The 16522-nt window shown below is 33.2% G+C and overlaps 5 protein-coding genes across 7 annotated transcripts; 1 reads left to right on the top strand and 4 right to left on the bottom strand.

Annotated features, from left to right (window-relative positions):
- Positions 1-98: 98 nt before the first annotated feature.
- LOC116338202 (protein FAM92A-like) lies at positions 99-1690 on the top strand. The gene is made up of 5 exons (XM_031763319.1): positions 99-274; positions 358-517; positions 580-699; positions 765-980; positions 1082-1690. The coding sequence occupies exons 1-5, from the start codon at positions 168-170 to the stop codon at positions 1586-1588; spliced, it is 1110 nt and encodes a 369-aa protein (XP_031619179.1). The 5' UTR covers positions 99-167; the 3' UTR covers positions 1589-1690.
- Positions 1691-1721: 31 nt separating this feature from the next.
- Positions 1722-3648, bottom strand: LOC116338055 (heat shock factor-binding protein 1). 2 transcript variants are annotated; one of them, XM_031763104.1, is made up of 3 exons: positions 3496-3609; positions 2455-3379; positions 1722-2355 (listed from the first exon to the last, which is right to left on the bottom strand). In XM_031763104.1, exons 2-3 carry the CDS (start codon positions 2551-2553, stop codon positions 2191-2193), a joined length of 264 nt encoding a protein of 87 aa, XP_031618964.1. In that variant the 5' UTR covers positions 2554-3379; positions 3496-3609; the 3' UTR covers positions 1722-2190. The 2 variants fall into 2 exon arrangements, with proteins under 2 accessions (XP_031618964.1, XP_031618963.1); XM_031763103.1 differs by lacking the exon at positions 1722-2355 and having other exon boundaries at positions 2563-3379; positions 3496-3648.
- Positions 3649-4176: 528 nt separating this feature from the next.
- On the bottom strand, positions 4177-6421 carry LOC116338057 (secretion-regulating guanine nucleotide exchange factor). Of its 2 annotated transcripts, none has more exons than XM_031763106.1 (5): positions 6336-6421; positions 5300-6273; positions 5001-5227; positions 4604-4760; positions 4177-4481 (listed from the first exon to the last, which is right to left on the bottom strand). In XM_031763106.1, exons 1-3 carry the CDS (start codon positions 6354-6356, stop codon positions 5128-5130), a joined length of 1095 nt encoding a protein of 364 aa, XP_031618966.1. In that variant the 5' UTR covers positions 6357-6421; the 3' UTR covers positions 4177-4481; positions 4604-4760; positions 5001-5127. The 2 variants fall into 2 exon arrangements, with proteins under 2 accessions (XP_031618966.1, XP_031618968.1); XM_031763108.1 differs by having other exon boundaries at positions 4177-4496.
- Positions 6422-10923: 4502 nt separating this feature from the next.
- On the bottom strand, positions 10924-12739 carry LOC116338117. Its single transcript, XM_031763190.1, has 3 exons — positions 12066-12739; positions 11195-11996; positions 10924-11078 (listed from the first exon to the last, which is right to left on the bottom strand). The coding sequence occupies exons 1-3, from the start codon at positions 12714-12716 to the stop codon at positions 10996-10998; spliced, it is 1536 nt and encodes a 511-aa protein (XP_031619050.1). The 5' UTR covers positions 12717-12739; the 3' UTR covers positions 10924-10995.
- Positions 12718-13581, bottom strand: LOC116338236. The gene is made up of 3 exons (XM_031763365.1): positions 13455-13581; positions 12774-13314; positions 12718-12726 (listed from the first exon to the last, which is right to left on the bottom strand). Exons 1-3 carry the CDS (start codon positions 13490-13492, stop codon positions 12718-12720), a joined length of 588 nt encoding a protein of 195 aa, XP_031619225.1. The 5' UTR covers positions 13493-13581.
- Positions 13582-16522: the final 2941 nt, after the last annotated feature.

The following is a 16522-nucleotide window of genomic DNA, read 5'->3' on the forward strand; positions in this document are numbered from 1 at the left end:
GAGGTTTTTTATTGAAACACCTGCCGGCTAACACCAACTGTCATTAGTTGCCATGGTTAATCGTATAATAAACAATATACCAAGTGACGTTTATGTTTCACCCTAATTGTCAATATTTTGCTATTTTACTAGTTAAAAGTCGGAAATATACGTAAAAACAAAAAACAATGCCACAAGACGGAAAAAAGATGATTTTCGATCGAATTCAAATGACGGAAAACTTTTTCGGTGACTTGTGCTCGGAATTGTCAAGTTTTACAAAGAAAAAAGCACGGTTCGTATAATTTGGGGAATTTTTTCTTTTCAATTTGTATAAAATTTATTATTGATAGACATTTTAATTATTGATTTACACAGGCTAAGAGATAAATACGATGAGCTTGGTCGTATATTCAGAGGATATGCCGAATCGGCCCGTTTCAACGAGACATTATTCAATGGACTTCTAAACTATTCCAAGTCATGTACTGCACTGGCCGATATCAAGGATATCGAAGTTCGACGACTCCAGTCAAAGGTATGAAGCATATTTTCCGTAGTTTTGTTTTGAATTTATATTTTAAAGAAATGCTCACTTAGACATTACGTGATTTGGCGAACTATGAAAATGTATGCAAGAATGCAAGAGATGCTTTGAAACATTCATTACTTGCGCGCGGAAAAGAACATTTTAGGCAGAGAGCAAATCAACGAAATTCGGTAAATTACCAACACAATACGTATTTCATAAAATGCACTCAATCTCTTTCATTCGATTTATGTAGCTGATTGAAAAAGAGTCACAACCAGCCGAAGGTAGTAAATCGGGGCAAGACTTTGAAGCGAATTTAATAAAATTCGAACTACAGAAAGTGCATGATATTCGAGAAATTTTGCTTGAATTCACCTTGATCCAGTTGAAAGAAAATGTAAAATCGATGGAAATGCTAACATCAATGTATAACGATATTGTGGCAATCGATACGGAGAAAGACGTGGAAGTAAGAAATTTTGAAATATTTTGTTCGGTGTGATTTTCAGAATATCGGTTGCAATAAATTTCGAATACTTGTTATTATGAAATATTCAATTTTATTTTCAGGAATTTGAGCAAAAGTTCTTGAACAAAGAGCCAAATAGTTTGAAACCATCAAATCGATCACAATCGATGAGTGCCTTAACGAAAACGACAAAATATGATAAACTAACCACCAATTTGTCGAACAGCACAATGTCGCTCAATTCACCAAACAAAGATATTCATTCAAACTTGAAGAAAGACACACATCAGTCCAGTGAGGATAGCGAATTGGATGATGAAGAAGAGGAGGAGGAGGATGAAGACGTTAGTAGTAAATCGACTGAAGAAACGACCGAAAGTGAGGTATCCAGAGACACTAAAGATACAAGATGCAGCACTGAAAATCAGAGCAGCAGTGTCTGTGTAGATGACAATGATGATGTTCAAATACGACCAGTTAAAGCGATACCCAGAAAACGATCAGGCCAAGATAAAGCGGAACCAGAGAAAGAAAGAAGTGTGCCAGAGCAACCACGACCGGTTCCACAAGTTAGATTTTCAAAAATGATAAATCACATGAAGAAATGAATAACAAATCAAAATCATTTTCATACAAAAGGATTTCACGTCGAAGTACAAACCGAAGAAAACTTAACGCTGAAAAATTTGTTAAATCGATACTTATAAATAAAAGAGTAAGCAAAGTAATTCAATAAAAAAATGCTTGTTCATCTTTTTTTATTTAATTTTTCCAGACGTTTATTAATTCTTACATGCAATCTTTTACATAAATATATTGTTCCAAATTCATAATGTCATATTTGCTATTTCAATTTGATCTGTTTGTTTAGCTCGCACCAGTGTGCACTGAGCATATTATTCGGTTGTGTGTTATAAAAAAAAAGAATCGATTTACAATGTCACTGATTATGCGGCGTTTGGCATTCAATTCTATATATTCATGATTTTATGTTTTATGAAAAAGAGTTGTGTGCTTAAATCGAACGTTAAGATGCTTATCAAAAATGGAACAAAATATCATAAAATTATAAAATAAATTACACTAATACGAGATGGGTTTTGAATTTGTGTGTTTTCATCAGATTGTACGAATATTGGCTTACTCATAATTGGGTGTATCTGTGTGTTTTTTCTGAGAATGCAATGAGACAGCCTATCTATCAAATTGTTTATGGTTCTTTGCCAATTGGAGCCTCAACACCTGCCTGTGTCATCAGATCACCGATGCTCTTCTCCAAATCATCAATTCGATTCGACATGTCATCAATGCGTGAAATTACTTGGTCCGACATCGATTGAAATTTATCTTGTACATTTTGCAGCAATGTTTGCACCTAAATATTAATACAATTACAATTAGTACTTTGGTTCTATATAATGCGAAAAATCATTCTATTTTCTTATCAAATATGAAATCAGCTCAAAATACTCACATAAATTGTTAACTCTTGTACATTTTTCGGGTCAGCTGCGTTAAGCGCGTAATTTTGATCGATGTCACTGCTAATTTCTGATTTTACACCGTCCGACATTGTTCTTTATTTAAAATTATGTTTTTTAATACGAGAGCTTTTGATGATTTGAATGAAATAAACAAAATTTTGCTCTAAAAATTTCAGTAGATATGCACAGCCAAACAATGCAATAAAATGAGTATTTTTGCGTTGTGTGTTACTGTGTGATTGGAATGTCAAAGACTGAGGCCTATCCATTTGCTGTGTGTTGAATATCATGTATGGTACACATACTGAATATATCGATTTAACATGTTTGTTGTGAAGCAGTTGCTAGGTTTTTTTTCGCTTTCGTTATTCTAATGTGATTTGATTGATTTTTCATTCAGCATGAGATAATATTATACGAACTACGAACTGAACGAATTTTTTTTTGCTTGATTCCCTTTCCACACCTTTCCAATATTTTTTTTCATATTTTTTTTATATAATTTTGAATATAGGATATTGTCATGGTTAACATTGTATTAGCAAAGACTAATATCATTAGCGAAGACTTGAACCGTTTATTCACTTGTTGATGTTTGGTTACAAACCGGTGTCAAGTCGTACAAATTGATTTTTTATTTAATTCAAACGAACTTTGCCACGATTAGAGATGGGCCCTTCATAGATGTTTGAAAACAAACGTTTACGTTCACATTCTACCTTGAGACGGCACAACATGGCAATCACCGGTAGACCATTAGTTTCGGTTTTCCTCTGCAACTGTTCAGGCACCGTTTTGAACGGACGCGATGTACGCTTCAATGTTGGCACCAACAATGATGATAAAAACCATTGGAAATCGTCGCGAACGGCACTTTCGCTTTTTGTTTCGAACATTTCAATCGGTGTTGATGACCTAATGTTGGAAGAAACAATTTATTTAGAGATTGACTAAACAACATGGATTTCTCTTCTTTAACATTTGAGGCAATAGGCAATATATACTTTAAAAAATATCCATAAAAAACAAACCTTGATTCCGTTGGACTAACGTGCTTAAAAAATGCTCGTTCCAATTCATGACAACTAATCATTTTGGTCATCGTCAGAAAATTATCAATTTTATTTAAATGATTTAATTAAATCAAAGGAAAAGATCTGATTTAAAATTTTAATGAATTTATGAAAAAGATTGAAATTTAATTTCAAGAAAAAATTTATGAAGATTTCAAAAAAAAAAAAGATTGAGATTTGATTTCAAACAAAGAAATATGTTGATAAAATTTCGTTAAAGAAATCAAAAAATATCACTGGAAATGATTTTTTTTTGTATCTAAACTGCCTGGAAAAAATAAATATCGAAAGGATTCCTCCGTTGTGTGTGTTCAACGACAGCACGAGGATGAATGCCAGATTTTTCAATCGTCAGTTTGCATCTCGACTCGATTGCAATAATTATCAAGTTGTGTCGAATTGAAAAATACATAATTACGAGTTCAAAGTGTGAAACGACCGTATGTACACAATATGACATGTCAAAGTACACAACTGATTAGAGAATACGGTCAAAAAGTAGCTAAGGTCATTAATGATTTCCAAAGAAGTCGACACATAGGTAAATGGCGATCATTAACAATGCTTTAGATTCAAATGTATTGAAAAATTCCTCTTTTCGTTTCTTTTTTTACAATCTTTTTATTACATGATGTTTATACAAAATTATTTTTACATTGTGTGTTTTCTTTTATTGAATTGTTTGTGAAAATGTAGGGTTATTGTACATAAAATGTATTTCAATACAAAAAATAATGTTTTGGAACTGGGCTATTTGCATTTTGCTTTCGGTTTGCTTGGTTTATTGTGATTGAACATTGACATCGGCCATTGCGTTACACATATCAGTAATATTGGTGTCTTCGGTTACGTCCATGTTGCATGACATATCAAATGATGGGGGTTCTCCATCTTTATTCTCAAACTCAAGCTTCGGCGTTGAAGAGCGCATCGGAAAAGCATTTCTGAAAAGACAAAAACTAGAAAGTATAAATAAATTGAAATTGACTATATAAATTAGAGAATTTTCAAGAATGGAAAAAAATGCTATGATTCCAAGAAGTTGGAAACAAAATGTTATATTTACCTTGTTGGTTCATCAACGTAGTCTGTGTCTTCGAACAAGTCGTCAACTTCGGCCAACATTGAATCATTCAGGCTGGTTTCAACAAACGCAATATTCAATTTATCTCCGCTCTCCATTGTTCTTCGTCAAAATGTTAAAATTTCACCGTCAATTGATACTGTGTGCGACAAAGTTGAACTGTTGAAAATATTATTTCGTATTGTTTTGGGCGTCAACTGACTTAGGTCTTATTCGAACTAAAGACAACTAGATACTAAACGCAACTGTTCGGTAGTCAATGTTAAATATACATGATACAATGGTTACTATGACTTATTTTGAATATTATGTACAGCTAATGACAAATTTAAGCGTCAAATACAACAAGTACAAAAATACTAATTATTCCATATTTCACCTTAAACATTATTCTCATCTAAAAATTATTCTCAATGTTATTCGTATTTTTATTATTTCTTCGAAGGTTTTTTTACATTGTTTTGACAATGCAAATGGCAAAAATGCAAATATGTAGTTAATCCGACTTAATTTTGTTCTGTAACTTGAACGAGAGCAAAACAATAACCACCGGCAGCAAGTGAGTGCATACATTTTCCAGGTAATTGTACTTTGTGCGGTTCGTGTCTGCAAAGAAGATGCAATAAAAATTTTGTTTTTTGGCATTTTTTTTTTTATTTTCAACAGAAAATGACTTACAGATTTGTTTCATTTCCATTGCCACAGTTGCCATGTTCATTCCAACCCCAGGTAAACGCATTTTTGTGTTCAGTGACGACAAGCCCATGTTCTGCGCCAAGATAAAATTGTTCAATTTTTCCATCGATGCCTTTCAGCTGAATTAACTCATTTGCGTTGTCGCATTGCAAACTAGCCAATTGTCCGTATGTATTTCGACCATACATGTATACACGTCCACTTGTGGTCAACACACCATTATGTGCCCATCCACTTCGCAAACATCGAATATCATCATTTAATATTTTCTTTTCAGTGCATTGTAAGAACTTATTGTCACCATAACCGATAAGCCAAACCGACGCCGATGAATCTATGCATACGCAGACGATATGATTTGACCCGCTTGAAATGTCTTTAATCGTGTGATTAGGTGGAATAATGATTTTGTAGAAATTTGTGTCATTATGCATAATTACTTCACAGGTGTCTAAAAATCTCCATCGTCCAACAATGTACACATTTTGACTTTCGCACAATATACACATGTAACGCAAACCAAAGCACACTTTCTTTGCTTTTTCGTTCAATGGCAGATTCAATAGCATTGGAAACGTAAAGAATGTGCCGATAAAATTGGCTGAAAATCCAAGTTGATCGAACGCATTTGATCCCCATACATACAAATTGTTTTGTTGATCGATAGCAGCAGATGAGTCCCATCCACACGAAATGTCAACGATCGGCACATCTGTTTTCATTAGTGGCTTTATTGTCAGCGAATCGATAGTATTACACATGCCTAATTGACCTTTACTATTCCATCCACAACCGAACATTCTGCCATTCTTATCCAATATTAACAAATGACCACCACCTCCATGCATCTTTTCAATATTTTCTAAATCAAGTGAGACATCCAATGACAATTTTTGTGGTGTTGTACACATTTCTGATTTGTAGCCCAAACCAAGTTGTCCATGAGAATTTGCACCCTGTTCATTAAGTTATATATTAGGATTTTGCTTTAGCAGAAAGAATAAAATTTATTTCTTACCCATGAGTACAAGTCAAACATGATTTTTACCGGCAAATTCAGATCGGACGATACTAGAGAAAATTCGTTCTCATGGTTTTTATTTGTTTACATTGAAACGTCAAAGTCACATGTGTTCAACATAATATACTGTCAAAAATGACACGAAGTGTACAAGTTGACACATAGATGGCATATTATTCTAGTGAATGAAACTTTTAAATTTATTTGGATCAATGAGCATTATCAAATGGATATTTATGATTTAAGGGCAAGAATTGAACCTATTTATCAAATTTATAATTTCTTATTTCGTACAAAAACCATAAGAATATCTAAAAGCAATTTGAAACCTAATGAACGGGCCGTTGACTTATACTCATATATGCACTCGCATTTCATTATTTTATGAAACAAAAATTGTAAAATGGGTCGAATATCTGAAAAACATTTCTTCGTATACTTTTGAACCAAATGTTGTATTCCGCTATTCTACATATCATCAACATATAATGAGAATCATTCGTTTTTTTTTTTTAAATTACCACAGCAAAATTATGAGAGCACAGCCGAAATTCTGTCTAATATATATAAAAAAGGAACATGTTTATTTAAATTTCTTTATTTTTACATTTGATTTAATATTTGAATGAAGCTACATTGTAGTAGTTCTCACAAAAAAAAAAAAAAAATATATCAAAGTTACAGGAAAGCAATTAACAATTTTTTTTAAATACTAGAACTATATGCTTGAAAATAAAAGTTAAATGCGTAAAATATTTTCGTTATAAAACAAATAAAAAATTAGATTTTACGTTTCATAACAACTCCAACATAATTGCAAAGAAGCATTACCCTCCTACCACCTTTTGCATACTCGGGATCAATCATTACATTCCAACCGCTACAAAAATGTGCACAAACATCATCGAATGTTATTGAATTTAAAAAGAATTTGAATGATTTTACCGTTTGCAATACATTAATTAAAGAATTCACTTCATCTGTGGATTGAAAGAAATGCTTCCAAGAAAAATCTGTTAACGAAGGCAAATATTTTTGCAACTCTGGAAACAAAGCCCAGCCGCCACCATACATGCATAGACTCTTTATTGATGGATTTTTTTTTATAAAGTTCAAAAAATCTGTGTCGATTTCCGATCCCGAAACTTCCAAGGTATCAAGTTTATCAAATATAAACGGAATGTTTGGATTGCGACGCATGGAATATTTAAAATTGTTTACATTTTCCAAATAAATTATATCATCACCCTGTGCAGAAAGCGACAACTTTCCATTGAATTTGAAAGTTTGAAGATTCTTTAACTTTTCAATCGAATTCTTCAGAACCTTTGCATTGAAATCACTACAAAGATTAAGACTTTTTATTTGTGGATTAAGAGCCAATAATGGTTCAAACCACTCATATATAGGACCATAGTCATCTTTAATAGCCGAAATTTCCAAAAAATCCAAGCGAGGAAAATGTTCTACATTTTGAAGAATTTGTCTTTTAGTATAGTCAACGGCGTCGTTATATAATAAAAGTTTCAGAGTCTGGAGATTTGGGAATATTTCTTTGAGAGTATGCTTATTAGTACTTTGCACGATAGTACCAGTAATGCGCACAGTTTCAACTTTAGTCAAAGTCTGATCAAAATATTCCAATTGATCGAGATTTATTTCAACTTTTTTCAAACTCTCGGCACAATATTCACCAATATAATTAAACACATATGTATCAGGCTTGAGATCGCGGAGATCTATGCTGGAAATTAAGCCCCCAAAACAGCGCAAGAATTTTAGAATATCTTTCAAGCCTTGAATATTAACATAGTGTTTACCTATACTTGATAAAATATTTACACGATAAGAAATATCTTGCGTTAAAGCTATGTCACGTAGTCCCCATTTACGCAAAAAAACAAAACCAGACGCTTTATTTAGTCGTTTATTCGAATCAGCAGCGTTAATAATATCGTAGATATCCAAATACTCGAAAATACTTTCGATGCAATCAATATTCAGATCCGTCAACTTCATTTTTAGGCTTAAAACTCCAGTATTGTCTATTTGAAAAATAAAAATTTATTTTATTGAAATTGAATAATGAAAATTCACACACATCAAATAAAAAATTACATCTAAACTCGTTTAGCTCTACTAACTTTTGTAAAAGTATATGAAATATTGACTGTTTTCCGAAATTTATTTAAGAATAATTTAACAGAAAATTAAGTTATAACATCTGCAACTAAAAACCGGCTGTGTCAAACACCTATTCACACTGATCCGAAGACTGAAGAAAGAAATACAAACAATGCTAAAGATGCATAGAGAATGGTTTCTCTGCTTCATCGTTAACGATCTTCGGCTGCAAATTCTTCTTCTTGCATTTTAAACTGTACCAAAAACAACAAATAGGTAATTAGGCCGCACCAACACTAAAAGACAACATTTAAAAAGACGTTTTGTTTGACTGAGTGTTTTTTCTTTTTCTATTGATTTGTCTCACCGAAAATAGGAAAGCCGCATTATGGGGAGCATAATTTTTTATTGTAAATTCAATTTTGTAATTAATGGACCACATCTCAAAGTTTGCACACTAAAATCCATTAAAACCATCGGAAATTTAGACGAAAATAAAAAAAAAGTTACCCAGCACATACCAATTGACTGAGTTGTTTGTTGTTACTGTTTTTGTCAAAGCGTCGAAAGGCATATTTGCATTTATTGATCTGGAAAAAAATATGTTGAAATTAAAAACTAAATTAATGGAAACTCCCTTTTTAATAATGTAAATTTACCGCAGCATAAGTCGAATGACGAGCGATGATAATCGAGAACATTTTGAAAACCTCACTAATGAGTCCATAAAAAAAATGGACAGACACTGAAAAACCAATTTCACGTAATTTTGCATCGGAAATCATTAAGAAAATGACATACACTTGGATTAAAACGGTCATAAAACCTCTGAAGATTTCGTTTGCAAAAATCCATCCAAAAGTCTCATCATATAAAGCGATCAACTGTGTGATTTCACGAAATAATTCGAATATTTTAAGTAGTTGCATAAAAAATGCATTTTCTACGTTTTTGTCACATATTTCTACTTTCAAATAGCGTCTATAATCACGATGCAATTGTTGATAAACGGTGTGCGTCAATCGGTATCTTCGTTCGATTAAAAAAATGTAATTGGCCAATGCGAATACTTGTGTAGTTAAAATGAAAAGTTCTAAATAGTACAAAATAAAAGCAGTAACCAATGCCCAATACCCAATACCAAGTTTATAACTGAAAAATGCCATAATGATGATTTCAATGCCAAAATAAGTGTAAAACAATGAAAGCGCAGAAAATAATTTACGTTTATAACTTTTATGATTAACACTCGCATTGAAATTAATTCGAAATTGTTCGTCGATTGCTCTCATCTTTTGCAAAAATTCCATTTGTTGCTTGTGAACAATTGCATTGATAATTTGATTTAAAATAAAGTGAATATTTGTGGATGCAATTGCATAATAGCACAATATTCGCCAAACCATTCCGCTCGGTATGAGTTGAATAAACATTTCGGATGAATTCCAATAAAACACTATCGTATACATCATGCCGAGAATAACTAACGTAATTGATAACGAATACAGTTTAATCATCCAGCATGATTTTAACTTTTCAGTTGTATGATCCAAATAAAATGGTGACACACATAAAATGCGCTGAAGTTGAATTACTGCATCAATTGATTGCCACAGATTCCACGCAGACATTTTTCTTTTGATTTTGATACAAACACGTACGGTTGAAGACTAAGCTACTGTCACCTGATCACATTGACTTTTATGGAATTGGAATTTCAGTTCAATTTCATTAATCTTTTCGATAAACAAAATTCCAAAAAGCAATCAAATTATATCGAAACATTCATATCGTTTATTTTTGGTACTGTGTATTGTGATCCATGTGTAATAAAAATGTGGAACACGCAAAGCGCATTTTTAATCAACATAATCGAATTAATTTGATTTTAACTACGTATTTCGTGGTTCGCAGCAGGTCCATTAAAAAAAATCGAAGTACAAAGTGTACAGTAGCAATCAAAATATATTTTCCAATATATTTACTATGTTTCGACTTATTTTAATAATAATTAAAAGCGACGGGCGATTTGTACACATTTTTAAAATTATTCAATTTTAATATTTATTAAAATTTAATTTCAAATCCAATAAATTAAAATTTTACAAAATTAATAAAATAAATATTTTAAATGTATTCCATTTTAATATCTTATATATGTAATGTATTTTACAGCGATAACGTTGAGCTACCCAAGGCACAATTGTTGGCACAAATTCATCCATTATCGGGCATATGTTGACGGTCAATATTGGGGTTGGATTTGTGTGTAGTTTCAGTCAATTTTACCGTCAAAATGGAAAGGAAAAAAAGAAAAAAAAAACAATTCAGTTAGATTGAATGCAAAAATAAACTATCAATTCAATAAAGTACTCACCTACGGGTTCTTTTATATTCCGCACAGCCCTAAATAGGGACCCGTACTGCGGTCAAGGGTACAATAGAAATCCTTAGATTTAAACTATTCACGCCTAGTAACTAACAAAATTGTTAAAATATTCTTCTTATGATTATTGTTGATTTTATGCTGCTATCAGTTGACATTGTTCGCATGGTGTGGATTGTCAGGTCTCTTCAACGAATCGGGCAATGGTATGCCAAAAAGACGACACATTCCTATAAAATCAGAAACAAACACAAAACATTAATCAATTAATATGAACACTGAACACCTAACGCTCTGCTCTCTATTCTCAATTTAATATTAATACAATATACAATTATGCACATACCTTTGAATAAAATATTCTTTGCGGCAACAATGTCACGGTGCCAAATGACTACGTGCTCAATCATGTCTTCTGGTGCAGCATCACCCAATTCATGGTATTCTCGAGTTAATGACCAAGTTTTGAAGATAACTTTTATCTTTGGCACTAAACGCTCGATGTTCTCACGATCTGGATTGATTGCTCTCTCTACAATTCGCTCTTTTTTAAGCTCTTGTCTGCTCAAATTCGTCACAATTATCGGTGGTAGTCCAACAATCGGTTTTGGTATGCAATTTCGACAAATTTTGAATCGATGATTTTTGGTTTCTCTTGGAAATCGCTCGTGACAATTGGCACACGTTATTGATGTACCCCATTCATCTTGAAAACTGACCTTTGTGTGCTCTTGTTTCTTGAAGCTGGTCGCCAATTTACGCGTTCCTGGGCATCTTTTCCGCTTCTTTATGCCCCATGGCCGATTTGGTGCCATTTCTCCAGCACCAATCCAAATCCAAGACGGTTTGTTGTTCGTTACCCGCATGGCAACTTTATCACTTGTTTTGGTAGCCTTGATGTGGTGATCGAGATCCAATCGTGCATATTTTCGAGTCGCATATGCTTGCATTCCCATTCGTAGCATTTTGATGCGATGCAGAATGTACGCTTTCCATGTGGATCCACGCGGCGATGGTATCACTGGGTACGACTTGAAATCCATTTGTTCTTCTTCAACAAACCACCAGGTCAATCGATCTGCCTTTCGATCTCTCTTCTTCTGCTCGGTTTGCCAATGAAATCGTGGATTGGATATTTTAATGTTTTCCTGTTAAATAATAACGTCAAATTTCAATCACGTTCCGAAAAAAAAAATGTAATAACAAACTTAATTTACCTCAATGTTTGAATTGATATGGCGGCGCACAACGGCCACCCACGTTTTCTCGTTAGGATCGATGGCACTAGCATATGTCATGTTGTTAAATGTGGCCTGCTCCGAATTTTCCACCCAAGCCTTCGCTGGCTTCTCGTACAATATTGACACGCAAACACTATTGGTGATGATTTGCGAGTGAAACCGCTTCTGCTTGCCGATTTGTTTGATTTTATCCATGTCGAAAACCAAATTCCACAATTCATCTCGATGGCCGTACAAGTAATAGTCCAGTGTGTATTTGTTCATTCGATTGGTCAGCGGATTGCGAGAACTGGGCACCACTCCTAGTACAGTGTTCGCCAAATAATACATATCTGTCATATCCAATCGAACGTTTTTCAGTTGGAATCGGCATAACGGGACAAGTGCGAAATTGTTCACTTTTGGCGGTCGATTGTTCGTTATCAATCCATCGCGACGGAACGCATGCCATTGTTGTGCATATTGATGAAACACTTCGATTTGGCGTTGCATTTGACCGAACATCCACAGTGATTGGAACCAATTGTCCTTAACGAACTCATTGACAGTGACCGGAACCAATTGTTCATTATGAACTTTTTGACACTGCCAACCGATTCTTTCCAGTTCATACAATAAAATGTTCATCTTATTTGTTCTCTCTACATCACCATGTGTTAGATCTTTGTTACTAGTGGCGTAAACTTTTGCGTTTCGTATATCGATGCCGTCAAATTTTGATCCATTGTATTGATGACCATTGATATTCATGTTATAATACCAGCGTTTCATTTGAAAAAACGATTCAACATGTTCTGAACAATGAGTGTTGAGATTGGTCTGATTATTTCGAATGTGATCTTGGTAGAAATAATTAAAACCATTTCCCAGGCATTCTTTATCGGGCCATTCAAAATTCTCTACACCGAAGTGTGCCTCGACAATGTTACGAAAAGCTGGCGGCATTAGTTCCTCTCTGTCGACTTTATCGGCTAAAACACCGTTAAAGCACTCGATGAAAAATGTTTTACCGTTTTGTAGAAAAAATTGTCGGTTCTCATCATCGATGGCTTCTTGAATTTTGTACAACGCCAACAATGATGCCAGTGACGAAATCAGTGTCATTTTGTAGCTTCGATGATCCAAAAACTGAATCACTCTGTCGCGATATTCTTCCCGTATGATTGACTTGACGCCTTGTTTTATGACTACAAGGTTCTTAATGTCGTCTTTCCTTTCGGGTGGACTGTATAAATGAAACGAAAACAAAGAAAAACATACACACTTATTTAAAAAAAACTGGTCACAAAACAATATCGCGAAATTGCATCGAAAATCCAATGAAAAAAAAAACACAGAATAAATATTAAGAAAAACAATGCTTACATATTAAATTGATCCTCTCTTGATCTTGTTCTACTCATGGTTTAATCAATCAATCACAATTTCTGGTGCTTTTCCAAATATTATGGGATAGTTATCACTATTTTCGGTTGCAATCAATTCGCATCAATTTCACAATTCAAATTGTAATTTTTTATGTGTTTTCAAATAGCTTCACAGCGCGAACGGTAACTTTGAACTAAAATGAATGCAGAAATGCACCGATATTTATAGCAAATTATTGCTGTATTGCAAAAAGTCAAGCCTCGAAAACTAAAATGACTGGAATTAAACGATTCTATTGATACATCAATATATGCAAACAAATTTACAATATTTTCATTCAACAACTCAATCACTCCACTTTGATTTGCCACAAAACTCTGCCGAAAATGCATTTTTAAACAGGAACATAACAAATCACAAACGAGAGAATTGTCGAAATGGTTTTTTTTTTTTCAAATGTGTTTCGATGATTTGGAATATTAACAGTAATACTTTATAAATGTTCTGTCGTTTGAATTGAAAACAGAAACAGACACAAAATATTTCCGCAAATATATCCATCACATTTCGTGAACACACGATATCGTTGTATCAAAACACTGACGAAGCACATCACAAAAACAAGCGGTGATCGGGAATACTGTTGTACGGTCAAAATTCTACAGTTTGTTGCATTCGCACTAGTATTTCGTTTACAGAAAAACAAAAACACAAACACATATTATATTGTCTCTCTCACATGTTTCGTTTCTTTGTGCTGTGACATAAAAAAGCCATTGATACAATATTAGCACTAAAATCCATTTGTCTTATTTTATCATGTTGAAAACTGAAATAGGTTGTCATTTTGAATTTAATTTGTTTGAAAAAAACAACAACAACGCACATTTTCTGACCGCTAATAAGAACAAAGAAACTCGTGCGTATGAAAATTCGATTGGAAATCATGGATATACTCTACATTCCGTTTGACACTAAAATGGCCACATAATTATCCTTGTGAATGTGTGACTCTCTCTGTTGTGCATTTGTGTGTGTACAAACTTTCAATTGTTTATATGCGCGACCGGTTCAATATTGCATGTTTCAAACCGAAACACCGAATGAATTTGTTTATATCACTTTCCCTCACACACACACAAACTCTGTATTCGTAGCGATATTTGACTTTTTGAATTTGTCCAACTGAATTTTAGGCGACGGAGAATGCAATCGTATGAGATTGTTGTTGTTGTATACCAAAAATCATCTCTTTCTAAACTGGCGGCACTTCTCAGTATAGTTTTGGCCGCCATAAAAAAATCAATCCCGTTAAATATTGAATAGAGTGATTTGTTTGTTTGTGATACATGTTAAATCGAAGCACAAAAAATTCCTTTGCTACATTAATTCTGTTGAAAACTGAAAAATGTGAATACAAACTTTGTGTGTACTCCAGTTGAAAAGAAAACAAATCTGAATGGCAACTCATTATATTTCGTTGTGATTTTGTGTATTGAAACATTTTTGTCAATACACTGTAATTTTGTCGATGTGTGATGTTCAATATTCAACTGATCCTTGCCTTCTTAATGATGCTGGACATATGTATGAATATAAGTGATACAAAATGCAATCAAACAGCGAAAACAGTCGATAGAATTGTTGATATAAATTTTATGTAAACAAAATCGAACATTTGAATCTCATGTTACACATACTTTCATTCTTTAAACGAGTAAGAGTCAGCAAAACGCGCATTGTATCAATACCGTTGTATGCTTTGAGATTCAAACAAAAACGGCAACACATTTGAGTGAGTTTGAATGAGACTGAAAGACTAATAGGAGAAATAAATTGTAAAATGTTAACGTAATAAATGAACAATTTTATTAGAAACTATGCATATAATCAACTTTCCATTGACACGAAAATTACCACCGAAATGGGTGAAAACGTTACATTTTTCAACGTTAAAATAGATAAAAAACGTTACATTTTTGTTTGCTGGGTAATGCCTGCATCGTCATCGAAAAGAGAAAATCGAATTAAAAACAACAACAAACCAAAGAAAACCAGTTCATCTTGCCATCAACAACCAAATGAAAAATTATTAAACATTTTTTTTTTTTTGTGATTAATTGTATCATTCATTTCTGTGTCTGTTTATTTGGTTATTTGTTTTGCTCTATTTTGATGTGTTTGTGTATAAAATGCATTCAAATCCAAAATGAATTTTGAATCAGGCAGAGTAACCATCATTTTCAATGTATAACATAGTGTAATTTGATTTAAATTGTATTTTCACTGTAAATTCTTTGGTGAGCTTAATGTCAACATCGTTTGGATATTTGTGAAATAATTTACCGTCATCAGTCGATGCCTCGGAGAGTAATATTTTACCGGAGATATATTGTTTGTACACAAAATATAAAACATTGATGTATTTTATGTAGTTGTTCATGTGAACACGATTATTTTGGCAGTCGTGTCGTTCAAAATAACTTCATGTAATATTGATATAAATATTCAATTAGATTGATAAAAATCGTATTTCGTTAAAAGCATTACGTTTGTCATTTTGGTTGTGATCAACAACAATTATTTTGCACACCAAATATTATCGCTTATCTTCATCGCGTTCCCACATAAACGTCATTTTAATTAAAAATTCATAAACGTAATTTGCGCGCTTTCACGACTCCTCATGACGGTACACATCATTACGAAAAGAATGCATGGCCAAGCAAAATAAACTCAAGCATATATCACGAGGGCCAATCTTTATCAAATTTGCTTCCGACTCCGATACCTCCAAAAAAACATACTATTTTTTCTGACCAACTTACACCAAAAAATATCCAGTGATTTTATCTGATCACACGACCACGCCAGAGATTCACTTAAAGAAAAGAGAAAAGCAAACCAACAACGATAACCACGTTTAGAAGTTGATCATGTCCACCGCAAAACCATACTGAATGATTCGACACATTTGGTTGACGGAAAAACGTTGTGATGATAATAGAAAGAGAATGTGAAATCGACCCATTTGACCGTTGGTGACCCTGCATAAGCGAACGAAG

This window comes from Contarinia nasturtii, unplaced genomic scaffold, assembly GCF_009176525.2.
Source record: "Contarinia nasturtii isolate CC-2019 unplaced genomic scaffold, AAFC_CNas_1.1 Cnas_scaffold_350, whole genome shotgun sequence".
NCBI lineage: Eukaryota > Metazoa > Arthropoda > Insecta > Diptera > Cecidomyiidae > Contarinia > Contarinia nasturtii.